Consider the following 27,455-nt stretch of genomic DNA (forward strand, 5'->3'; position numbering starts at 1 on the left):
CGGCGCTAGCAAATGATTACTTAACCCATTCTGACCTGAGATCAGATTCATACGAGGTTTCCGCCGGACACACACTGGTCTGATGAACCCATTCTGACCTGAGATCAGATTCTAAAAAGGTCAGTCGCTCTTCGATTTTTCAAAAATAGCAGACCTACAAGCTCGTATCGCGCCACTCGGTGGCGCGATATGAGCTTGTAGATCTGCTATTTTTAAATAGCTAAAGCATAACATGATGCCAACACCAAAATGGGTGCCCGTTCAGAATGGATTAAGTTACAACTTTTTCACGTTTTTTCCAATTCCGATCATTAGATTAGATTTTGAGCATCTGTCGACACCGATTTTTCCCGATCCGATATTTATATTTTATAGAACCCGTTTATGCCATATCACAATAGTACAATATCCCAGTCTAATATCATGATATGGATATAATATTGATACTATAGGGATGTCCCGATCCGATTCCGATCATTTGAAAATGACGTGATCGGCCCCGATTTCCGATCACCCGATCTGATCGGGACAACCCTAGTTACTATTTAAATGCCTTGAATGATGTCATATTCGACCGTCGGCCTAATATTGCCTATTACTATTTTAGTTATGGGTGGTATGGCTGACTTTTTACTGTAGCCTATAGACCGATTCACAGAGGGTTTCCTGCAGGGTGCGGCCATTACTGAGGTGTACCATTGAGTGCAGCAGCACTGATTAGCTACACCTGGCCTACGGAGCACCTGCTCCATGGATTACCCCTCAGTAATGGCCGCGCCCAGGGCACCCCTCTGTGAATCGGTCTATATGTTATATTTCTCATGTTATTTTAACAGGCTTAGAAATGCATGATCTTGCAAGAAAAGAGACAATGAGACCTTTACGACAGAAATCCAACTATTATAGAGGAATAACTATTAGGGCTTTTGAACACTGATGCCTGCCAGTCATAATGTGGGACAGGGTCTCAATTTGTGGGACGCCTGAAAAGTCTTGGAATTGGAACTGAAGGGACTGTCCCGCGCAAAAAATGAGGCACTGTCCCAACGCAAAGGGGTTGCCTGTCATGACATGACAGCTGTAGGAATATGAGTGCCTGGATAGATCATCCCCAACAAACAGTCAGAAATGTGATGCACTCAGTAGGCCTATTGATTGATTGATTGAAATATTTATTAACAGTTTGTAGAATTTACAGTACATTTTAAGCACAAACTCAATACAAAGACTGTTAACTGTGAGTGGACGACCCGATTAAGCATTACACTTGTTTACAACAGGGTCCACATTGTTCAATTCATCAAAACATTTAGAGACATACAAACATTTAGAGACATACAAATAGACATTTCTATGTAGCTAAAGAACAGAACAGGAATTCATCATATAGGAAGCAAAAAAGGGAAAAGATACATATACAGTGAGGGGAAATGGGGGGGGGGGGGGTGGGGTGGGGGGATTCAGATTTTACAGAGGCCAGTTTCGAATTGCAGCCGTCCGTAGGTGCCCTTTGAGAGCGGTTTTGAAGGAGTCAAGGGATTCACATGTCTTAATGACTGTTGGTAGGGCGTTCCACATTTTGGTGGCATAGGAGCGAAAATAATTTAGTCCCTTGTTTGTGCCGAATCTGGGTTGTACATGGTTTGTTGCACTCCCTCTGGTGTTGTGGGTGTGGACTTCGTTAACATTAAGGAAGTATTTAGACGGGTACATGGGTATCTTAGTGAAGTATTTAGACAGGTACATGGGTATCTTGGTGGTGTAACGAATCTTGTGGACCAGACCCATTGCAAGATGCTGTACTCTGTCGTCGACCCTAAGCCATCCCAGCCTGTCAAAGTGGGCAGGGGTGAGGTGGGTTCGGGGGGTGAGGCCAAGTAGGAGCCTGACCAGTTTGTTTTGGGAGGTCTGGAGCCTTGTTTTAAGGGCCTTTGAGGTGCTGTGGTACCAAGAGGCCTACCCTATACTACGGCCTAACCTTATAGAAATGTGTGCATGCGTTGTTATCTTGAATAAACAAAGCTAAACCAATCATTACACAGAGTGGGGCCATTCTCTGAGAGCTAAGAATAAAGTCCAAACTTTTTGTCAGCCAGCCAGCCTACCTTGAACATAATTTACATTACAGCACACACATGGATTATGAGGCAAGTATTTCAGCTGCTCAGCCTACTGTAGCTTTATTTTGAGCTGTCATGCTCCGTCTGACTATTGCGCTACATCATTTGTTTACGGAGGGTAAAACCCAAAGCTATCTAGAAGATACTGTATGTTATTGATGTTGCATAAACTCTGTAGAATATATACCACTCTCTAGCTTATTTTATTTATATTAATTCAATTTTTTTCTATATATATTTTTTTCTAGTTCTACATTTTGTACTGATATTATGTACATTTTCTGTGTTTATATTTTGTAAAAAAAGGAGAAAAACAAACAAACAAACAAACAAATAAAATAACGGTTTGTTTGGTCTAGTTACTAGACCAAACAAACCGTTATTTTATTTGTAGCCTATTTGTAGACTAGCCTACTAGACTCTAGTAGGCTAGTAGCCTATGAGCTTACAGTATGAGTAGGAGCGAGTCGACAGTGTCGTCATCACTTGCCAAAAAGAACAGCTTTGCTTTTTCCTTTTTTTTTAGCAAGGGACACGTTAAAAGGCCATTATAAATGTTTTAACCGCCCAATTAAATGTTGGCATTAAAATGTAAATTATGCAAATTGTAAGTAAACGTTATTGACTCCTTTGACTGATATTGCCTCAGGCTGACACGGTCTGACACCAGATCAGATCAGAGCACGGTCTGCAGTGCTCTGTCTGCACACACAGTGCACTTCATTCATTCGGCACATGAAATCTCGCAGCCACGTTACGTCAGACGCTGTGCGGATGTAGTGTAGTGAGCAGACGGAAACCAACCGTCCGACCGACCGTGATATCGTCTCACGACTTGTTGTTAATCGATCTCTCGTGCTGCTCATCATAGTAACGGTTCTACAACAACCAGTCCATTATTTTCTTCTCACTGTGGTCAGCAGTAGCCCGCCCGCCCGTGCATGAAATTCTAATGTATCGTGCGCTGCATGCTGCCATGTAACGGAGAGACACACGCGGCTGTGATCAAACATGCCTCCCTCCGCACTAGCTGGTTGTTTACCTGTCATCTCGAAGATCAAAGGTTTACACGTGCGTATTTCTATTTTCTTCTCACCCGGCTATGACACGTCCAAGGTTTAGCCTCGGATCAGGACTATCATAGATTGTTTCGAGTGAGTCTTGAGTGTTACTTTCGTGTCTGTGGTAGTCTGGGTGACGGGTCTCTTAGTACCCCTGTAATTCGTTGGACATCCACGCGGAAAGTCTGTACATGTACAAAACAAACACATAAAGTGCTGAGCCTGTACCCACGGATGTTAACTCGACATTCGGAACAATGTGCACTGAATTAGTCCGTACTTTACAATAGATGTGTGTTTTAATCCCGTCTGTCGGAAGTTTCCCGTATTCCTCAATAGGCTGTAGTGGCGGGGCGCATCAGATGAAAGCCAGTATTACACTCCATGTAAACGAGGGTGTAAAATGGCGTCCAGGCACAGATCTGATTGGAAAACAAATATCTATTGATAAATACGGACTAATACCCTGCACAAACATTCCGAAGGCCGAGTAAACATCCGGGGCTACCGGGTGAGCGCCTTATATTTTGTTATTCACACATGCTCGCAGACATACCGACTTTACTAGCGGTCGTCCAGTGACAATAGAGGGGTACAGATCAAGACTATTATAGATACCGGTCCGGGACCGGTATGCAACTGTAAACTAAAAAAATCGATAAAATACATACTATGATACTCTTGATCCAAGAACTTAGGATATCTTACAGTGTTACATTTGTGGTCAAGATGTGAGGGAAACGTTTTCGTGTGTGTGTGTGTGTGTGTGTGTGTGTGTGTGTGTGTGTGTGTGTGTGTGTGTGTGTGTGTGTGTGTGTGTGTTTCTCTGAAACTAAACTTGATGAGTCTACTAAAGACCCAGAGATTGAAATAGAAAATTACTCAGTCATTAGAAATGACAGAAACAGACATGGTGGTGGCGTGTGCATGTATATTCACCAAGATACTGAATACATTACTCGTACTGACTTGCAGCATGATGAAATTGAAACTGTGTGGGTTGAATTAATTTTCAAAAATGCTAAATCAGTATTAGTGGGCACCGTCTATAGACCCCCTGATCAGAATGAGTTCTATGATATACTTGAGGGGTGCTTAGCTGGGGAGGAATGTGTAGAGAAGATCCTGATTGGCGACTACAATACGGATATGCGTCGTAAGGAAGCTCCTGTGTTCAAGTCATTTAGTCGGTTTTGTGATCTGCATGGTGTCAGTCAGCTAATTACCCAACCCACAAGAGTGTGTGATTCTACTCAAACTGTCATTGATCTCATTCTGACCTCGGACAAATCCAGAATCTCAAAGAAAGGGGTTATTGTATGTGGGCTCAGTGATCATTTTATGATTTTCTGTACCCGCAAAATACAAAAACTAAAGTTTGACTGTCACAAAACAGTCATATCTAGGGACCTCAAAACCTACTCTAGTGAGGCCTTTAACCTGGAACTGGAGAATCTGGATTGGTCCGATGTGCTCAGGAGCTCACTAGTCGAAGAAGCATGGCTTGGCTTTAAAACCAAATTTACATCAGTACTAAACATCATGGCTCCTTTGAGAACCGTCAGGGTCAAAACCCGCTCGGAGCCATGGATGAATTCGGACATACTGACTGCAATGAAAGCCAGAGACAACAAATGCTCTGAACTTCTTAAATGCAAGTCCAAACTAGCCAAGTGCAAGCGCTTCGACAGTGATCTCCAAACCAAACTGCACAACCTAAAAGCCCAGTGTAACAAACTAAGAAACGGTGTAATTGCCATGACCAAATCAGCCAAATGTAACTTTATCAATGATAAAGCCGAGGAAATCAAAAACAATCCTCGGGAACTATGGAAGTTACTAAACAACCAACTAGGCTGTGGTCGGAAACTAAAAACCAGGTTTACTAACATAAACATCAAATCGAATAACACCCTCATCACTGACAAACTCGATGTAGCCAACCACTTGAACATCTTCTTTACAAACATTGCAACAAAGCTGGTTAGCAAACTGCCCTCCCACTCTGGGCGTTTTGGTGTAGAGCACATCAAAGCCTTCTACAAAAACCTTGGTGTTTGTAAAGATGATTTTAAAATGGCAATGGTAACAACCGAGGAGGTACTTAAAAAACTGAGTGCCCTCCAACCCCACAAGGCCACTGGCCATGACAATATTCCCTCCAAATTTCTCAGAGACTCAGCCTTTTCCATAGCTCCAGTCATCACCCACATAGTTAACCTCTCCATCAAACAGGGACAGGTCCCCCAAGATTTTAAACTGGCCAAAGTAACCCCCTTGTACAAAAAAGGGAGTAAATTAGAACCCGGCAACTACCGCCCTATTTCTATTCTAAGCTCCATCTCGAAAGTGATGGACAAAATAGTCCATGAACAGGTTGAAAAGTATCTTGCCTCTAATAAATTGCTGTACGAGTTCCAATCTGGCTTCAGAACATCCCACTCCACTGACACATGCCTCCTCTATTTGAGCGATCACATCAAACACGAGGTGGATGCTGGAAAATACTGCGGCATGGTCATGCTGGACCTCCAAAAGGCTTTTGACACCGTGAACCACTCCATACTGGTTAACAAGCTTAAAGCTATTGGTTTTGATAGCACATCAGTGAGCTGGATGCAATCCTACCTGGAGGGGAGAGAACAGATGGTGGAGGTGAACGGAACACTGTCCCCTCCCCTCCCAGTGAGCTGTGGTGTCCCACAAGGAAGCATACTAGGGCCTTTACTGTTCCTAATTTATGTTAACGACATGACTTCAGCTTGTGACTGCAACTTGTTCCTGTTCGCAGATGACTCAGCACTGCTGGTCTCGGACAGGAACAAACTGCAGGTTGAAAAGACCCTCAGCTCTGAACTCGGTAGAATCTGCACCTGGCTCGCTGATAACAAACTATCCTTACACCTGGGAAAAACTGAATCCATCCTCTTCGGATCAAATAGTAAACTCAGCAAGGCAGATGGCTTCTTGGTTAGAGTGGGTGACAATATTATCACACGAAAAGATCAAATTACCTACCTAGGTTCCATCCTGGAGGCTAATCTTTCCGGTGATAAAATGGCCACCAACGTAATCAAAAAAGTCAATCAAAGAACAAGATTCCTTTACAGGATCTCCTCACTGGTCAGCAAAAACACCTTGAAGACCTTAACAGGAGCCCTCGTACAAGGTTTCTTTGACTATGCATCCACCTCTTGGTACCACAGCACCTCAAAGGCCCTTAAAACAAGGCTCCAGACCTCCCAAAACAAACTGGTCAGGCTCCTACTTGGCCTCACCCCCCGAACCCACCTCACCCCTGCCCACTTTGACAGGCTGGGATGGCTTAGGGTCGTCGACAGAGTACAGCATCTTGCAATGGGTCTGGTCCACAAGATTCGATACACCACCAAGATACCCATGTACCTGTCTAAATACTTCCTTAATGTAAACGAAGTCCACACCCACAACACCAGAGGGAGTGCAACAAACCATGTACAACCCAGATTCGGCACAAACAAGGGACTAAATTCTTTTCGCTCCTATGCCACCAAAATGTGGAACGCCCTACCAACAGTCATTAAGACATGTGAATCCCTTGACTCCTTCAAAACCGCTCTCAAAGGGCACCTACGGATGGCTGCAATTCGAAACTGGCCTCTGTAAAATCTGAATCCCCCCCACCCCCCCACCCCATTTCCCTCACTGTATATTGTATATTGTATATTTTCCCAGTGCTTGTATATTTTCCCTTTTTTGCTTCCCATATGATGAATTCCTGTTCTGTTCTTTAGCTACATAGAAATGTCTATTTGTATGTCTCTAAATGGTTGTATGTCTTTAAATGTTTTGATGAATTGAACAATGTGGACCCTGTTGTAAACAAGTGTAATGCTTAATTGGGTCGTCCACTCACAGTTGACAGTCTTTGTATTGAGTTTGTGCTTAAAATGTACTGTAAATTCTACAAACTGTTAATAAATATTTCAATCAATCAATCAAATGTGTGTGTGTGTGTGTGTGTGTGTGTGTGTGTGTGTGTGTGTGTGTGTGTGTCCATGTGTTGTATTTCTGTCTCTGTCACTCTACAGGGAGCGGTTCGTGTCCTTAACTCCTTGCAGAGTAATGTTCTGGATCGCTTGCGTAAAAAACAAGACAATCCAGAATGCCAGCTCCTGGATATGTACACATTTCTCTCTCGAACCGGACTACAAGTATGTGTGTGTGAGCTGTTCACAAAATGACAGCACGTGGAGTTGGTTATTATACTTATAGCCATCTCTTTCTGTTTCCCCGCCCACTAAGCTAGCTAGCTTGACCTGAACTTAACTTTCACTGTCTCCAATTCCTATAAATAAATAAATAATAGAGATAGAAATAAACCCTCAGGTCTTTCTGGGTCATCCTTTTTTTTTACCCCTTTTTAGCACCATTGTATAATCGTAGAACTGTACTATTTGCAAACGCTTCATAATGTGTTTAATCAATCAATAAATATGTGATTATTGTTATTTTTAACAAGTGGTTCTGTCTTTTTTCTTCATCATTTTAGGTGCATGAGCTGGACAAGCTGAACATAATCCATGTGACGGGAACCAAAGGAAAGGTATGATCCATAATAACATAATCCATAATAACATAATCAATAATAACATAATCCATAATAACATAATCCATGTGACAGGAACCAAAGGAAAGGTATGATCCATGACTCCAACAGTCTCCTACTGACTGTCACATCAGGCCAGTGTTGTTTTCGTCGACTAAAACGAAGACGAAAAATGTTCATCAACTACCTTTTTCCACTGACGAAAACTAAATGGAAACTAAATTAAAACTGAGCAATGATGACTAAAACTAAATATATTGACAATTTCGTCAACAAAGCTAGAAGCGACTAGTGGACAAGAGATCCAGTATAAGTCATTTAACACTTTGCATTGCTTAGCTTGTAGATCTGCTATGTTCAGCAAGTGTAAAATCTGTCATTACGACGGCATCAAGGCCCGCCAAAGGTTTGGTCGACTAAATCAACTGGTTGTGCTTTAAGTAGACTAAAATCATATGACTAAAACATTCCAGGTGACTAAAATGGGACTAAAGCTAAATGAAATCTATTCAAGAGACTGACTAAAACTAAAATCAAAACTTGCTGTCAAAAACAACACTGCATCAGGCCTAATAGAAGAAGAAATGTCTTTCGCATTAACCCAGCATTGTTGAAAGATTCTGTTCTAGATTACTGGTAAAATTGCATATAAATTGGTTCATTTTGCCATTTTGGAATGGCCAAAGGTTTTAAATATATATACTTGATACCAATATAAAGCATTTTTTATTTATCTTCCAGGGATCAACCTGTGCATTCACAGAGAGAATCCTCAGGAATCATGGGCTTCGAACTGGATTTTACAGGTATTACATTATATACTGTATATAGTATACAGTAACGGTGCATTAACAATGGAAATGTGTTCATTCACTGTTTCGGTAATGGTAGTATTTCCAAGACTCATTATAAAGTCTAATATCTCCCCGGGCCCTGAAGTAGCCTTGCCGAGCCATGAGGCCCATAGGGCAGGAGCCTATCTCCTGTTTCTGTAGCCATGAGGCCCATTGGGCAGGAGCCTATCTCCTGTTTCTGTAGCGTGAGGCAGCTTGATGTACAAGTACACCCCCTGGACATGACGCTAGTATGTCGCAGGGACTTACCCCCAATCCAACCCTTGATGCTGAGTGTCAAGCAGGGAGGCACTGGGTCCTATTTTTAGAGTCTTTGGTATGACCCTGCCGGGGATCGAACCCCGACCTCCCAGTCTCAGGGCGGACACTCTAACCACAAGGCCACTGAGCCATAGGCAATTGCCTTTGGCTTTCCACGCGGGAGACCTGGGTTCGATTCCCGGGCTTTACACGTGTACAATGTTTCTAAAGGGCAGATACTGTAGCTTGAAACATCACCGGGGGGGCGGGCCACTCACTTGGTTGTAATACATGCATTGGTGTCTTGCTTGTGGAATGCAGTACCACAGCGTGGTACCAATATCTCCAATCACACTGTCTAAAACCTCTTTGAGAAAGGTCGTGGGAATTCATCTGCGATATGGTTTTGCGGAGTTCGTCTTCATCAATTGCGCAGAATGACAATAGAGCGTCGCAGTCCCTCCCCCTTTCAGAAGTGGCCCAGGAAATGAAATGCAATGCATTTCTCCCATAGGATTTTCTTAAAGTATTTATTTAAAGACGGTTACGCCGCGGACAAAGCCAACTCGGATCGTGACAAATCATGACAATGAACACAATATTTTGGGCCGATCAAATCATTAGAAAGAAGAAAATAAAGGCAGGAGACAACACTATTTGTTTTGTTTTTCTTCTTATAAATTATTTGATCGGCCCCAAAACATTGTGTTCATTGTCATGATTTGTCACGATCCGAGTTGGCTTTGTCCGCGGCGTAACCGTCTTTAAATAAATACTTAAAGAAAATCCTATGGGAGAAATGCATTGCATTTCATTTCCTGGGCCACTCGTCGTTCTGAAAGGGGGAGGGACTGCGACGCTCTATAGGCTCCCCCTGGAGAGATCTACCCTGGCACCATTGGCTACTGTTTGAGGGTTTGTGCTAGCAGCAGCACCATAGAGCACCGAAGTCCTGACGTAACTCGCTCATCCCGACGATTCCCCTGGTTCGCGGAAGTGATTTCTCTATGGAGAATAACATGGGGTGATCTTAATATCGTCTACTATAAGCGTTGTGGTCCAAAAATAAACAAGCTGTATCGGCGTTATTGTCAGGGAGGTGTCTCTGTATCGTTTGCAACAGTCAGTCACTCATATATGATACAGTCTGCTTCTAGCGAAAATCTAACTAATTCAGTAGCAGTAACATTAGCGTTTTCTCTCAGTCAGTTGATTCTTCATATCCATATGAGTGAAGCGGCCGGGGTGACATGTTCATTTTTCAAACACAGTTGTTATATGAGGCGATCTCAAATCGCCTCAATGGGGATTTCAATGCAACTAAACAAATACATGAACCTGGGGACAGACGCCCTCTACTGAAAGTGACGTCAGACTTCGGTGCTCTATTGGCTACTGTTTGAGGGTTTGTGCTACAGTAGCAGCACCATTCATAATATCAGCTCTAATGTTACAAATGTTATCAAAAAAGCATGCAAACTCATTACACATAGCTTTAGAAGCTGGGAACGACTGCTTGTAGGACTGAGGGGGGTTTAAAAGTCGTTCAATGGTAGAGAATAAGACTCTGGCATTTTTCTTGTTCTCATTAATGTGTAAAACTCATTCTAGGCTATCGATGTTCTGTGCGCTCATGTAGGTACGGACGTGCGTATACGTGCGTGCATGTGACATCATTAAAATGCTGTGGTACCGAAAAAATTATCACCATTACATAATTACCACTGAATACATCATGTGTATTTTTAAACTGGAGCCTGATGGGAAAGCAGTTTTCTGTTAAGGTTTGGTATCGGATGTGTGTGTGTTTCTTATTACTAATTATACATCTATAAAATATCATATCATAATGCAGATTAATGCCAGATTCATAAACATGGGGTTCATGTTGTGAAAAGCCTCCAACCTGTAACCTGATTTTGAACTTTGCCTCACTTGGCTGTCAACTATGTAAATTGTTAACCTGTGTTGTTGTTTGTGGAGCCACATGGACTAAAGATAAACTTCTAAAGATAATTCCATGGCAAGAGTTTATCTGTATGTGTTGCTCTGAGACACTAGTAATATTGAGCAACGTTTACACTGCAACGGTCTGTAGAGAAAAGGACAAAATAAAAGCGCTTTTGTTTCACTGAGGGATAAGGTTAATAGAAATCTGTGGAAATGGTGGATTGTGCACCACCATCGCAATGCAAATTCACACAATGCTTTCTCCGTTCAAGAATTCTTGGCTGAGGAACACATTCCTGTAATTCTATATTCGCATCACCTTTGACCTTTGCAATTTTTTCTTTTCCCAAAAATCTAAATTAAGCCGATAAGAAGGGTCAAGGGCCATCCGTGACCGTCCATATGATGTAACAGAAAAGCGTCAGAGGATATCTGTTGTATGTAGAACATTCTTTGAAGTAAAGAACCAGTCATAGGTTTGCTCAATCAACCCTGGAATATTTTTTATTAATACATATTGTCTTTAAAAAGTTTACAAAAAATACCCGATCTACACACACACACACAAACACATTGCAACACGTTGTCAACTAGCAGATTGGATATTTTCGCAGAATGTTCACCCCAGAATAGATAGACACACACACACACACACACACACACACACACACAGGTTTTTGTTAGGTTGGGTGCTTGAAATTAAAAGGATTGTGACAATAAAAAAAAGGTTTTGGAATTGTTCTTGTTTTTTTTAGGTTTTCTAATCTCAATTGCACCCAAAAAACATGAACTTTTAACATTCAGTAGATTTTCTGTGATCTGGGGTTTTCTGGCTCAAACAGGTGCTCTGATTTGCCGGCAGTAAGTGACATCACTTACTGCAAATCCCATATATGTCAATGGGATTTGCCAGCAGATGTCACTGTTTCACTGTGTTGCCTGTTTTCATTGTAGCTCAAAAGGCCCAAAAAAAAACCAAAAAAACTTCAGACCACAGAAAATCCACTGAATGTTCAAAGTTCAGGTTTTTTGGGTGTAATTGAGGTCATAAAACCTAAAATAAAAAATAAAAATAAATGAAAATGAATGTCATAAAACCTTTAAGTGGTGTAGAAGGGCAGGCCCACTGGTCTATTCATTGAGTCTACTCTTGAGTCTTGAGTAGACAGAGAGTATGTGCTGACACTGTATTTACTGTAATACTTTGTATTTGTATCTTCTTGAGTTTCCAGCATACAGGCAATTCTGGAAATTGTGCTAAATGAACCAATAAATGATATTGCTGTCACCAGTTAGACTTGCTGATATGGATTGGATTGCACTGACTACATTGTAGTGACTACAGTATATGGCATTGGCACCCATCTGGAAGCTCAAGTGTATTAACACTTACATTAATGTAAACAAAATGTTTAACCCAGATCTGGTTACCCCCCACAGCTCTCCACACCTGGTTCATGTCAGAGAGAGAATACGCATTAACGGGCAGCCGATCAGCAAAGACCTTTTCACCAAATACTTCTGGGAGGTCTATGAGCAGTTAGCTGTGACTAAGGTAGGTTTTATAGACATTATTGACCCACACACAACCATTGCACACAAGAATGTATACAGGCAGACAGGATGCAAGACATCACATAATGTACTGTATGAGTCGGTGCAAGTCATACAATATGGTGAACAGTGTCATAGCCATGGTTCACATTACACCCCATCCGCACTGCCAGCGACACGAGCAAGGAAATCTCATTCATCCATTCTAAGCATTATGTTATACTTTAGCTATTGAAAAATAGAAGATCTACAAGCTCATAGCGCGGCACCGTGTAGGTCTGCTATTTTTGAAAAAATGTGAAAATGTGCGTCAAATCTTTGAATATATTTTATTCTTTGCCCTAGTTAATTGCTTCTGAACATATTTTCAGATGGGTGTCGGCGGCCAATTACAAATAATCTTTTGGGTTCTTGTCATGAAATATTGAGAACCACTGATATAGAAACATGAGGTTTTCCAGAAAATTGTCATTTGTCAGATATTTTTGACTACTACTGATGTAGCGTGGGTAGAATGGGGTCATTATGGGTCATACTGGGTCATGATGCTAGCCTGGTTAATAAACCAGACCGAATCAGCCGTTGGCAAAAATAAATTGCCTGCCGGCGGATTTCGGTCTGGAGAGGCTCAATTGTACACCCATTTCCTACACCAGAGAAATGTGGGCGGCCAATCGGGACACGGTATGCAATATGGGCGGGCTTTGGTACAGTGACTTTCAATGCTTGAGACCTTTGACTGACAGTAGCTCTGACCAATTGCGTCAAAGAGAAAATGTTTCCCTGGAAATGAAATCCAAGCAGAGCCTCCCCAGACTAATATCCCGCGGATCCGTGCGATATTAGTCTGGTTTATTAATCAAGCTATCATGATGCTGCACTGTGACTGTGAGCCTGTAGGTCGGCTATGGGGTCTTTCTGGGGAATACTGGACTACTCGCCCCGGTGCTTGCCCGTTTTTTCTCCCGGAACTTTCCCCAGTGAGGGGGATAACTTTGTATATGCTATTGGCTGTTTGTATTCTTTTTGGAAAAATATAAAAAGATACTCCTGTGGAAAGGCTATATTATTTGACTTATATTGAACCTATAAACAATTTAGTATTATTTAGTATTATGTAAGGTTTTGCCCCCTCAAATGGTACCTCGTCAGATAATCCCCACATATCCTACAACAACTTCTGTGAATAGACTTCACTGTAGTAGCTTTTCATAAATTATATTTGTACTTATTTGTTCTGCTGTCATGAAAGTTTATAGTTAGAGAAATTCAAAGTCCAGCCGTCTGCTGTCCAGCCTCTCCCACCCCTCACTGGGGAAGATTCTGGGAGGAAAACAGAAACGGGGCGAGTCTTCTTGTTACCCTTTCTGGGGTCATACTGGGTCATGATGCTGCACTGTGACTGTGAGCCTGTAGCTCGTCTATGTTCCCTGGAAGAATAATGACAAAATGTTTGAAAACGTTCTGCCTATAACGCCCCCAACGGGCCCAAGAAAGGACTGCTGTCTGAAGGTGCTTAACCAATGTTGCTATCATTCAACAGGATGACCATGGAGGAAGTATGCCCTTCTATTTCCAGTTCCTCACATTGATGGCCTTCCATGTTTTTCTCCTGGAAAGGGTGAGGTTTCAGGCACGCACACGTGCACGCACGCACCCCCTCCCCCCCACAGGTTCTCACATTGGACAACTAGGGGTCCTTCAGGGGGGCTCCAGGGGGCCAAACCTCCCTCACTGACATGTCTCTGTGTGACAGGTGGATTTAGCGGTCATTGAAGTGGGGATTGGAGGGCAGTACGACTGCACAAACATTGTCAGGTAGGACTTGGCAGGCGTTGAAATGCATTTGGGGGACTGGGACGGGTGGCCTTGCTTCTGAACAGGGGGGTCATCGTCATGTTGGCTTGTGGTGGATATCTTTGTCAAAAATGAGCGGACAATAATATTAGCAGAAACACCAGCTAGCCGTGAATGACCATAAGGTCTGAAACTCAGAGTTTAATGTTTGAGAACCACTAGTACTAGGGGACTCATAATGTGCCATAGTGTCATAGTTTTGATTTACTGAATACTTTATTAACAGTTTGTAGTAAAAAGCACAGGAAAGTACAGTTCAATACAAGGTCTTCAAAGAGGATTTAGAACCCAAGAAAGCGCTATTGGCTTGTTTCCATTGGGGTCCTTCATATTCAATTCATCTGATCAGTGGCACGAGGAAAACCCGGAGACTTGACAACATTGTAATGGTGTGTAAAACAGAAAGACAAGGCCTAGTCGACTCTTTGCCATGGGCATGTTGATGACTCCCTGCTTCTGAAGGCCTAGTCTTTGCCATGGGCATGTTGATGACTCCCTGCTTCTGAAGGCTGGTCAACATGTTGATGACTCCCTGCTTCTGAAGGCTGGTCAACATGTTGATGACTCCCTGCTTCTGAAGGCTGGTCAACATGTTGATGACTCCCTGCTTCTGAAGGCTGGTCAACATGTTGATGACTCCCTGCTTCTGAAGGCTGGTCAACATGTTGATGACTCCCTGCTTCTGAAGGCTGGTCAACATGTTGATGACTCCCTGCTTCTGAAGGCTGCTCAACATGTTGATGACTCCCTGCTTCTGAAGGCTGCTCAACATGTTGATGACTCCCTGCTTCTGAAGGCTGGTCAACATGTTGATGACTCCCTGCTTCTGAAGGCTGCTCAACATGTTGATGACTCCCTGCTTCTGAAGGCTGGTCAACATGTTGATGACTCCCTGCTTCTGAAGGCTGCTCAACATGTTGATGACTCCCTGCTTCTGAAGGCTGCTCAACACTCTCTTTGGTTCACAGGAAGCCCTGGGTGTGTGGCATCTCGTCTCTGGGCATCGACCACGCCAGCTTGCTCGGACAAACCGTGGAGAAGATCGCTTGGCAGAAGGCTGGCATATTCAAAGTACATCGTTAAAAATATACACACACACTTTTCTAAAGTATATGTTAAAAAATATAGAATTGTTTTTCCAGTAACTTCAATCACTTCACTTTGGTCACTTTGGTCAGTGTTGGTAAAAAAAGAAAGAAAAAGAAACCCCTTCCAATTAGCTGTAGACACGTTGGCTGTAGACACAGTCATTTAAATGGACCCGCTCGTTCACCCAGATGGCTCGGTTCAATATATTTAACATCATTCCATCATTCCTGCTACTATATCATGTATGAGCAGCAAAATGAGTTCCTACAGTATGTCTTTGCAAAGGGTTTGTATATAGTTATTCCCACCGTTGCTGAGTCCCGGCGGTCAGTTCAGTTAATTGGAACTGGATGAATAAAACCAAACAGCCAAAACATTTCCGGGGTTCTGTTCTGGGGGGGGGGGGGGAGATACCAGTAACCAGGGAGCCACAGGCCCAACATTTGAGAGGACCTGTGATGTCATGCCGTACCTTTTTATTTGTGTTTTTTCTATTAATTTGGTCATTAGGGTCCACAGAATAAGAGGCCTGCTCTGCCGGAAACATTGCGATAAAAATAGTTATGGTCATTTTTGTATAAGACGCCATAGGCAACCTTAGAAAGGCAATATTTTCTGTGACATGTCAAACTAGGGGCTTTTCATGAGCCACCCCGGCTACAGGCAGCCGTTCTCTTCGTCCGCGTAGCCCTGTTTGTACCGAGCCCGTTCTCTTCGTCCGCGTCGCCCTGTTTGTACCGGAGCCCGTTCTCTTTGTCCGCGTCGCCCTGTTTGTACCGAGCCCGTTCTCTTCGTCCGCGTCGCCCTGTTTGTACCGAGCCCGTTCTCTTCGTCCGCGTCGCCCTGTTTGTACCGAGCCCGTTCTCTTCGTCCGCGTAGCCCTGTTTGTACCGAGCCCGTTCTCTTCGTCCGCGTAGCCCTGTTTGTACCGAGCCCGTTCTCTTCGTCCGCGTAGCCCTGTTTGTACCGAGCCCGTTCTCTTCGTCCGCGTCGCCCTGTTTGTACCGAGCCCGTTCTCTTCGTCCGCGTAGCCCTGTTTGTACCGAGCCCGTTCTCTTCGTCCGCGTAGCCCTGTTTGTACCGAGCCCGTTCTCTTCGTCCGCGTCGCCCTGTTTGTACCGAGCCCGTTCGCGCAACTTCTTGTCTTCGTATGTAATCGCGCCGCTGCGTTCAGACTATCCAGGTCTGAGTGCAGCTTAACACCTAGCACATCCATCTGATGTGTGTGTGTGTGTGTGTGTGTCTCTAGCCTGGCGTCCCAGCCTTCACTGTGTGTGTGTGTGTGTGGGTGTGTGTGGGTGTGTGTGGGTGTGTGTGTGTGTGTGTGTGTGTGGGTTGGTGTGTGGGTTGGTGTGTGTCTCTCTAGCCTGGCGTCCCAGCCTTCACGGTCAGGCAGCTGTCGGGCCCTCTGAGTGTACTCAAGGACAGGGCTGAGGAGATCGGGGTGAGATTGCCTTCACAAGGCTCTGCACTGTATGTGAAGTGAAATGATTACAGTGCATGTTGTTGGGCTGTTCTCATTTGCATCATAAATACGTATATGACTCTTGGCAAAGCACAAGATTTCTCAAAAAGCACCTGACAATTATGTGCAAGATCATCATTAAAAACAAGAAAAACGCTTGACAACACACATCATCCACCCATCTAATTTCAGCAGATGCAAAGATCCTGCACTTCCAGTTTATGGGCTGGCAGAACTAATCTCTTAATTTCGTAACAACAACAACAACAAACGTGTTGTTGTTCACTTTGTAATGTCTCTGCAGTGTCCTCTGAGGGTGTGTCCGGAGCTGGAGGAATACCACTCCAAAGGCCCGCCTCTCTGCCTGGGCTTAGCTGGGCAGCACCAACGTGGGAACGCTTCCCTGGCCCTGCAGCTCAGTCACAGCTGGCTACAGCACCAGAAGGCGGAGCAAACAGGTGCAGTGAGTGGCCTTGGATCAACCCCCCTTGGAACAATGCCAGTGCAGAGACTATATCAAATAGCAAAGATATAATTATAGCTATAACTTACATAGTAGAGGTCTTAAAACAATTCAAGTGTTATCGCTGCCTTTCAGGGACACGTTTAATTTAGTTTCATGTTTAAAGCATTTATGTTTAAATGGGTATTGCTGAAAACATCTTAACCCATTCTGAACGGGAACCCATTTTGGTGTTAGCATCACGTTATGCTTTAGCTATTGAAAAATAGCAGATCTACAAGCTCATAGCGCGCCACTCGGTGGCGCGCTATGAGCTTGTAGGTCTGCTATTTTTTGAAAAATCGAAGAACGACTGACATTTTTAGAATCTGATCTCAGGTCAGAATGGGTTCATCAGACCAGTGTTGTGTCCAGTGGAAACCTCGTATGAACCTGATCTCAGGTCAGAATGCGTTAAAACAATTCAAGTGTTATCGCTGCCTTTCAGGGACACGTTTAATTTAGTTTCATGTTTAAAGCATTTATGTTTAAATGGGTATTGCTGAAAACATCTTAAATGGTAACTTGATTTACTTCATTGATGGTTATCAGTGAAGACAGACAGGAAAGGGGGAGGGAAAGAAGGGGATGGACATGCGCTGTACGGCCAGAGCCTCTATGTGGCATGGGCCTGGACCACTAGGCCAGAGCCTCTATGTGGCATGGGTCTGGACCACTAGACCAGAGCCTCTATGTGGCATGGGTCTGGACCACTAGACCAGAGCCTCTATGTGGCATGGGCCTGGACCACTAGGCCAGAGCCTCTATGTGGCATGGGTCTGGACCACTAGGCCAGGGCCTCTGTGTGGCATGGGCCTGGACCACTAGACCAGAGCCTCTATGTGGCATGGGCCTGGACCGCTAGACCAGAGCCTCTATGTGGGCCTGGACCACTAGACCAGAGCCTCTATGTGGCATGGGCCTAGACCACTAGGCCAGAGCCTCTATGTGGCATGGGCCTGGACCACTAGACCAGAGCCTCTATGTGGCATGGGCCTGGACCACTAGACCAGAGCCTCTATGTGGCATGGGCCTGGACCACTAGAGGCCAGAGCCTCTATGTGGCATGGGCCTGGACCGCTAGGCCAGAGCCTCTATGTGGCATGGGTCTGGACCACTAGGCCACACAGAGCCTCTATGTGGCATGGGTCTGGACCACTAGGCCAGAGCCTCTATGTGGCATGGGCCTGGACCACTAGACCAGAGCCTCTATGTGGCATGGGCCTGGACCACTAGGCCACACAGAGCCTCTATGTGGCATGGGCCTGGACCACTATAGGCCAGAGCCTCTATGTGGCATGGGCCTGGACCGCTAGGCCAGAGCCTCTATGTGGCATGGGTCTGGACCACTAGGCCACACAGAGCCTCTATGTGGCATGGGTCTGGACCACTAGGCCAGAGCCTCTATGTGGCATGGGCCTGGACCACTAGACCAGAGCCTCTATGTGGCATGGGCCTGGACCACTAGACCAGAGCCTCTATGTGGCATGGGCCTGGACCACTAGACCAGAGCCTCTATGTGGCATGGGCCTGGACCACTAGACCAGAGCCTCTATGTGGCATGGGCCTGGACCACTATAGGCCAGAGCCTCTATGTGGCATGGGCCTGGACCGCTAGGCCAGAGCCTCTATGTGGCATGGGTCTGGACCACTAGGCCACACAGAGCCTCTATGTGGCATGGGTCTGGACCACTAGGCCAGAGCCTCTATGTGGCATGGGCCTGGACCACTAGACCAGAGCCTCTATGTGGCATGGGCCTGGACCACTAGACCAGAGCCTCTATGTGGCATGGGCCTGGACCACTAGACCAGAGCCTCTATGTGGCATGGGCCTGGACCACTAGGCCACACAGAGCCTCTATGTGGCATGGGCCTGGACCACTAGACCAGAGCCTCTATGTGGCATGGGCCTGGACCACTAGGCCCAGAGCCTCTATGTGGCATGGGCCTGGACCACTAGACCAGAGCCTCTATGTGGCATGGGCCTGGACCACTAGGCCCAGAGCCTCTATGTGGCATGGGCCTGGACCACTAGGCCACACAGAGCCTCTATGTGGCATGGGCCTGGACCACTAGACCAGAGCCTCTATGTGGCATGGGCCTGGACCACTATAGGCCAGAGCCTCTATGTGGCATGGGCCTGGACCACTAGGCCAGAGCCTCTATGTGGCATGGGCCTGGACCACTAGGCCAGAGCCTCTATGTGGCATGGGCCTGGACCACTATAGGCCAGAGCCTCTGTGTGGCATGGGCCTGGACCACTATAGGCCAGAGCCTCTATGTGGCATGGGTCTGGACCACTAGGCCAGAGCCTCTATGTGGCATGGGCCTGGACCACTATAGGCCAGAGCCTCTGTGTGGCATGGGCCTGGACCACTATAGGCCAGAGCCTCTATGTGGCATGGGCCTGGACCACTAGACCAGAGCCTCTATGTGGCATGGGCCTGGACCACTATAGGCCAGAGCCTCTGTGTGGCATGGGCCTGGACCACTAGACCAGAGCCTCTATGTGGCATGGGTCTGGACCACTAGGCCAGAGCCTCTATGTGGCATGGGCCTGGACCACTAGGCCAGAGCCTCTATGTGGCATGGGCCTGGACCACTAGACCAGAGCCTCTATGTGGCATGGGTCTGGACCACTAGGCCCAGAGCCTCTATGTGGCATGGGCCTGGACCACTAGGCCCAGAGCCTCTATGTGGCATGGGCCTGGACCACTAGGCCAGAGCCTCTATGTGGCATGGGCCTGGACCGCTAGACCAGAGCCTCTATGTGGCATGGGCCTGGACCACTAGGCCACACAGAGCCTCTATGTGGCATGGGTCTGGACCACTAGGCCAGAGCCTCTATGTGGCATGGGCCTGGACCACTAGGCCAGCGGGCGCCCCCCCTGTGCGCTCCTTTAGTGTGAAATGATCACATCTCCTCATACTCAATGTATTCTTTTATACGTTTGTGTGTTAAGCGTTATTACAAAAATGGTATTGTAGATGTTGTTAATACAGAACTACGTTCCTTCACAGGCGGATTCCACTGGACTCCAACAGCAGCGGAGCACAGACTGGGCTCCCAAGCAACCGCCTTCCAACCCAGCAGAACCATGCTGAAAGGTGAATAGGAGCTTTAGAATAGTCGTTCATGTCAAATGAACACTCGTCAGCCTGCGGATTAACTCTGAGAGTGTACCATTCGTACACACTCATTTGGTTCCAAACTATCATTTAGCTGGGGACCCCCTGGAAGTCCCTCAAGGACCCCTGGGGGTCCCCGGACCCCACTTTGGGAACCAATGCTTTATAACCTAGCATATGTCTCCATTCAGAGTTTACTGTTTGCCATGGAAAATAGCAGCCATAAATCACTGTGTCCTACGGCGGGGGAAAAGTACTGTAGATAAAAGTACCTGATTAAAGTCTCTTCTCTCTCCACTTTCTCTTTTTTCCTCCCTCCCTCCCTCCCCCTCCTCCTGGCCTTTTTCTTACCCTCTGTTTACTCTTCCTTCGTTCTTCTCATTTCATCCTTTCTCCCCGTCTGCCCTCTGCCCACCTTATCCCTTATCCTTATCCCTTATCCCTTATCCCTTATCCTTATCCCTTATCCCTTATCCTTTCTCCCCGTCTGCCCTCTGCCCACCTTATCCCTTATCCTTATCCTTTATCCCTTATCCTTTCTCCCCGTCTGCCCTCTGCCCACCTTATCCCTTTTGGCCTTTTTACCATTATGGTATACTAGTTACTATTGAAAAATAGCAGATCTGCAAGCTTGTAGTGCAGCACCGAGTGCCGCGCTACGAGCTTGTATATCTGCTATTTTAGAAAATGTGTGAGAATGTATTATTTCACAGTGAACGTTTTAAACTCAAATCTTTGTTCCTGTTTTCAGATAAAAGACAAAAACAATAGAATAATAACTAACATGGCTGATGAATATACCGCACTCCGAGGACACAAACAACATCACAATCAATTCTAAAAAATAATTTCTGATATGGAGAACAAAACATATATGTATGTGTACCCACATAGACACCCATACATATGAACATACATACAGTATACACATACATATCAAAGATTCTATACATTAATTAGATGACATTACGGGGCAGTACAATGTTCAATTCAATCACTTCAGACCAACATAACAAGCATCTCAATAATGGGTGAGCAGATGTTTTGAAATAAGGGTTCCCTTTTTGACATCAAATGTTCTTCAAATGCAGCTTCTTTAGCCACAACTATGGGAGGTTTGTCCGACTTCCAGGCCTGAAGGGTTAATCCATTCTGAACGGGCACCCATTTTGGTGTCAGCATCATGTTATGCTTTAGCTATTGAAAAATAGCAGATCTACAAGCTCATATCGCGCCACCGAGTGGCGCGATACGAGCTTGTAGGTCTGCTATTTTTGAAAAATCGAAGAGCGACTGACATTTCTAGAATCTGATCTCAGGTCAGAATGGGTTAATCAGACCAGTGTGTGTCCGACGGAAACCTCGTATGAATCTGATCTCAGGTCAGAATGGGTTAACTTCCTAGCTAGTAGTGTAGTGAGTGAAATGGCCTTATTTCCATCCCGGTTCCAGCACACCGCCGTGCCGGAGAGGGAAGTCTCTTTTATATGCTTTACCCAAGAAATCTAACATTTGACTCCAAGAACTTTGCAGCTTTATGACATTGAAGAAATGGATGAGACAGAGTCCCTTGTTCTGTTAAACACGTTCCACACATGGGAGAAGAATCTTTAACCCATTCTGACCTGAGATCAGATTCATACGAGGTTTCCACTGGACAACACACTGGTCTGATGAACCCATTCTGACCTGAGATCAGATTCATACGAGGTTTCCACTGGACAATACACTGGTCTGATGAACCCATTCTGACCTGAGATCAGATTCATACGAGGTTTCCACTGGACACACACTGGTCTGATGAACCCATTCTGACCTGAGATCAGATTCATACGAGGTTTCCACTGGACACACACTGGTCTGATGAACCCATTCTGACCTGAGATCAGATTCATACGAGGTTTCCACTGGACACACACTGGTCTGATGAACCCATTCTGACCTGAGATCAGATTCTAAAAATGTCAGTCGTAATTCGATTTTTTTTCAAAAATAGCAGACCTACAAGCTCGTAGCGCGCCACTCGGTGGCGCGCTACGAGCTTGTAGATCTGCTATTTTTCAATAGCTAAAGCACGACATGATGCCAACACCAAAACGGGTTCCCCGTTCAGAATGGGTTAGACACGTTCCACACATGGGAGAAGAATGTTTAATTTAGTCGGGGAATAGTGCAGCCTATGAACAATGTTAAATTGAATCAGATAATAGAGTTCTGGTGAACGTCGGTGATATTTCATCCTAAATCTCTAACCTCTCTCCTTCCGTCCAGGCCTGCAGGAGACGGAGTGGCTGGGCCGGAGCCAGACGCTGAGGCACGGCCCGGTGTCCTACTGCATCGACGGGGCTCACACCACAGACAGCATCCAGGCCTGTGCCCGCTGGTTCACACAGGAGACGCAGGGGTAAGACACACACACACACACACACACACACACACACACACACACACACACACACACACACACACACACTTTAGAGCATTGCTTCTCAAAGTGCCCAGGGCCAGGGTCCTTGAGGGTGTCCCAGGGGGTCCCCAGCTAAATGGGCCCTTATGGGTCTGTATCTCTTCTGGTCCTTTTCCTCTTTTAAATGATGAATATCAACTGTTGCCCTCCATGAAGCGCTTTAGAGTCCCTAAGTATAAGAAAAACTGACATAAGTCTGTCCTGCTTTTAAACCAAAAATATGAAAGCAGAGGATGTGTTCTTGTTTCCGGTCTGTTTCTGTGATTTGTGTCCTGTAAATGTCTATCATTCTGTAATGTATTGTGTCTGTAATGTCTATCATTCTGTAATGTATTGTGTCTGTAATGTCTATCATTCTGTAATGTATTGTGTCTGTAATGTCTATCATTCTGTAATGTATTGTGTCTATGCCTCGTCTGTATCTTGAACACTGACGTCGTGGACGCAAAACAACTTTCAGTGCAAGCTGACAATAAAGTTGCATCGCATCGCAACTCAGAGAGTGGTCCAAATGGAACCACACGGACCCATCAGGGTCCGTTTGGTTCCATTTGTACACTCTGAGTAAAATTAACATTGATTTTACCATATAAAGTGGGGTCCCAGTGATAGAAATGCCATTAAATGGGGGTCGTAGCCTAATGCATGTCAAACTGTGGGTTAAATTAAACAGGCTGAGAATCACTGCTAGAGCCGTACAAATCTCTTATGGGGGGGGGGGGGGGGGGTCCCTGCCGTATCTTTTCAAATGGGGGTCTGCAGGCTAATAACTGTCCATTTATGGGTCTTTGACATGAAAAGGTTTGCCAACCATTGCTTTAGAGAAGACTGCCTGTCCCCGTTTCAGACTGAAGAGGAGGGAAGCGTGGGGCACCGATGGCCTAGTGGTTAAGGTGCATACTGCATACATAGGCTCTATTGCAGCCTGACAGCGAGTGGCATTTAACTGAGCGCATATCCACTGTGGAACATAATCCACATTCTCTACGGTTCTAGTATATTGTTTTTCATTGCAGTTCAAAACATAAAGTTAAAGCTACTCAGTAATAGATTTTACTGTACTGTGTTACTATACTGCCGTGTTGATTTCATCGACTACCTTTTTTCACTGACGAAAACTACATGGAAATGAAATGAAAGAAACTAAGCTATGATGACTAAAACTAAGACTAAATATACTGACAATTTCCTCAACAAATAAAAACTAGACTAAAATGTTAGGAAGGGACTAGTGGACGAGAGTCCGCGACGCCGTGAAAAAATTATGACGGCATCAAGGCCCGCCAAAATACATTTTGTTCGACTAAATCAACTGTAGATTTAGTCTAAAAGTCTAGACTAAAATCATATGATAATTAGTCAACTAAAACTAGACTAACATTAAGACATTCCATGTGACTAAAACTAAATGATAACTATTCAAGAGACTGACTAAAACAAAAAAAACAACACTACTTTACTGTCGTTTAGCGCCGAAATATGGCTGCAGCTGTGTAACTCTGATTGTTATAATTGCAATGAGTGCCTGCACAACCAAATTTCACCCATGTTACTTGTAATGTGTTGTGACAATAAAGTCTGATTGATTGATTGATTGATTGATTATGCATGTATTCACAGAGACATTGATCATAATTTGAGCCAGTAATATTGATAGTAGTTCTCCCCAAGTTAACATGAAGAGTACATTCTTTACAGTATGCAAACACAGTTGTGCAGAACAGTGCCATCTGCTGACCATTATCTGTCTGAGCCAATTCTCTTAGATTCAGGCATTTTCAGGATAAATCTGTGTTAAAGTTTATTTTTCTCGCTTACTCAACTGTAACAATTACTCCGTGCCCGCTCTTCTTTAGTCCTATTTTGCATTGTCAGTTTAATTTAGCAATAATATACAGAGAGGTTGCACCATTTCTTGAGGTTTTGACACTGGCTTGCTGTGGTTTATTGAACAATATCTCATGGTATAGCTGAGCACAAGCCCAAGTTGTCTTGTTGCGATTATACAACCGTCTCAGTATATTGCATTATACTGCAGTCAGAACTGCAGACTCGCTCCCCACTCTTCCACAGTCATCTCGACCTTAACCCATTATTGCACTTGCCCTAGCCTAGCAGTCTAGGCTTACGCAATGCTAAATTGTAATTTAGATAGAATTAGCATGTTATGTAGACTAGCCAGGATCATTTGTAGACTTGGCATACTATAGTGTGTATAGTTTCAATGTACAGATGATATCATTTGTTTATATTATACTGTTTAGAATCTTAGAAAACTTAATTGTCTCTCTCTCCCTCACTCATTCACATTGTCTCTCTCCCTCACTCATTCACCTGATCTCTCTCTCAAACAGGAGTGGTGGAATGAGAGTTCTGCTGTTCAACACAACAGGAGACAGGGATTCCGCTGCCTTGCTCAAACTTCTAGTGGTGAGTTCAACTTCAGCATACTATATTAATCAATTAATTCTGATTTAACAGCAACATGGCTCAGTCACAACAGAACATGTGTTTTGCCTCAAGGCATAGAACTTGATGTAATAATTAATATAACTAAAGACATCAATGAAGAAACAAAGGTGAATAAAACTTTGGAGAGAGTAGTAGACTACTTTTGTCACTTTACTGCAGTGCATAGACATCAAATTATCACGCATGCACACACACACACACACACACACACACACACACACACACACACACACACACACACACACACACACACACTCTATCTCTCTCTATATAACTTCTAGCGAAGGATAATTGCAAAAAGAACTTGTCTGTTTTTCTGTATGTTTCAGCCTTGCCAGTTTGACTATGCTGTTTTCTGCCCCAACGTAACGGAAACACATACAAACACCACAGGTACGGTCATGTTAACACGTTAACACTAAATTATATCCATCGTCATATGATGAACAGTGAAAATAATCCTTCTACAAGCTCACAATGCATTGCATTACGATGCCTTATGAGCTTTTTTAAATTTTCTTTACAATGTTAAATCATTGTTTAACCCATTCTGAACGGGAACCCATTTTGGTGTTGGCATCATGTCATGCTTTAGCTATTGAAAAATAGCAGATCTACAAGCTCATAGCGCGCCACCGAGTGGCGCGCTATGAGCTTGTAGGTCTGCTATTTTTGAAAAATCGAAGAACGACTGACATTTTTAGAATCTGATCTCAGGTCAGAATGGGTTAATCAGACCAGTGTGTGTCCAGCGGAAACCTCGTATGAATCTGATCTCAGATCAGAATGGGTTAAGACCTTAAACTCTACAGTATATACTGAGTTGGCTCTGTACTTGGACTGTTCTTGTTTCCTTCTACAACAAACCTCTGCACCAGAAATGGCTTGATCTACAAGACTACATGCTCACGACTCGTCATAAGGCCTGGGCCGTGGCTCAGCGGTCCAGGCACCTTGGCCTGGGCCGTGGCTCAGCGGTCCAGGCACCTTGGCCGGTAGCCCGAGTCTGGCAGTGTGCCGCGGGTTCGACTCCCCATCCCGACGGGCTTTACTGCATGGCACTCCCCCATCTCTCTCCCCCATTTCCTGTCAGCCTACTGTCTGTCCCTCTATAACAAATAAATAAGATAAAGGCCAAAGCCGCAAAATAACATTGTGAGCTTGTAGATCAGCTATTTCTGCCAAATGTCCGTCCCCCAGAATAGAGGCCGCTAGGGTTCAAACGGTTAAAGACATTGCAATGATAATTTGACCCCAGGAAATAAATACACACCAACACTGTCCTTTGGAAGTGGCAGACTGAAAGAATTACAACTACGTATACCAATTAAAATCAGGTTTGATCAGCATTTGTTTGAACAGCGAGAGCAGCAATGTCTCACGTGTTCATCCACCGTGCCTTCCTTCCCTCATTAGTGAGCTCTCCCACAGTTCAGGCGGAGCAAGCGTTAGCACGTTGCCTGGACAACCAGAACAGCTGGCTGAGTCTGAGCGCGCCAGAAGAAGAAGCTCAGAGGAGTCCCAAGGAGCTGCCAATAGACCAACAACCCAACCACCACCACCATCATCGGCCTCATCCGCGCCATCCGGTGGTCTTTCCATGCATCCTCAGCGCCCTCCAGTGGATCAGCCAGGGAAGAGACCCGGTCCTGGCTCCTCCCGCTGGGGTCCCATCGGCGGCCGTACAGGCTCTGAGGGACGCGCCGCACATCTCCGTCCTGGTGACGGGGAGCCTGTATCTGGTGGGAGGGGTCCTCCAACACCTCGTCCCCTCGCTGGAGTCCTCGTGAGGAGGAAGAAACCGTGAATTTATTCTAACAAAATCTATGTTTCTATAATGTAAGTGATTCATGTCCAGCAGAATGTAATTGGCCGCCATTGACCCCCATCTGAAAGGGGGGAAAAAAACGTTCTCTGTGAAAGAATATGTATTCAATGATTTGCGCCACATTTTCACATGTTTTTGGAAAATAGCAGGCGTGGCGTGGTGGTCCCACCACACACAGGCGTCCCACACAACATGGACCCAGTTTTAGAAATGGAAGCACAGGTCCATTTGGTTCCATTGGTTACGCTCTGGGAGTTTAATGATCACTGAGGATGTTGT

The 27,455-nt window shown here is 44.9% G+C and overlaps 1 protein-coding gene across 3 annotated transcripts; it reads left to right on the forward strand.

Annotated features, from left to right (window-relative positions):
• On the forward strand, positions 1-27,455 carry LOC310872810 (folylpolyglutamate synthase, mitochondrial-like). Of its 3 annotated transcripts, none has more exons than XM_083784961.1 (15): positions 1-119; positions 7,252-7,374; positions 7,713-7,766; positions 8,511-8,575; positions 12,254-12,368; positions 13,911-13,988; positions 14,124-14,185; positions 15,193-15,295; positions 16,680-16,757; positions 17,083-17,236; positions 20,302-20,388; positions 22,681-22,813; positions 25,231-25,306; positions 25,678-25,741; positions 26,765-27,455. In XM_083784961.1, exons 2-15 carry the CDS (start codon positions 7,342-7,344, stop codon positions 27,136-27,138), a joined length of 1,476 nt encoding a protein of 491 aa, XP_083641087.1. In that variant the 5' UTR covers positions 1-119; positions 7,252-7,341; the 3' UTR covers positions 27,139-27,455. The 3 variants fall into 3 exon arrangements, with proteins under 3 accessions (XP_083641087.1, XP_083641085.1, XP_083641086.1); XM_083784959.1 differs by lacking the exon at positions 1-119 and adding an exon at positions 3,020-3,191; XM_083784960.1 differs by lacking the exons at positions 1-119; positions 7,252-7,374 and adding an exon at positions 3,020-3,191.

The sequence above is a fragment of the Protomyctophum parallelum genome, assembly GCF_964188405.1.
Source record: "Protomyctophum parallelum genome assembly, chromosome: 15".
Classification (NCBI taxonomy): Eukaryota; Metazoa; Chordata; class Actinopteri; order Myctophiformes; family Myctophidae; genus Protomyctophum; species Protomyctophum parallelum.

Excerpts from the sequence above, each read along its gene's own strand:
- LOC310872810 (XM_083784959.1), top strand. The coding sequence starts at position 3,132 with ATGCCTCCCTCCGCACTAGCTGGTTGTTTACCTGTCATCTCGAAGATC. Across the intron at positions 7,767-8,510 it reads TGACGGGAACCAAAGGAAAG|GGATCAACCTGTGCATTCAC; the intron begins GTATGATCCATA and ends TTTATCTTCCAG. Across the intron at positions 22,814-25,230 it reads TTCACACAGGAGACGCAGGG|GAGTGGTGGAATGAGAGTTC; the intron begins GTAAGACACACA and ends TCTCTCAAACAG.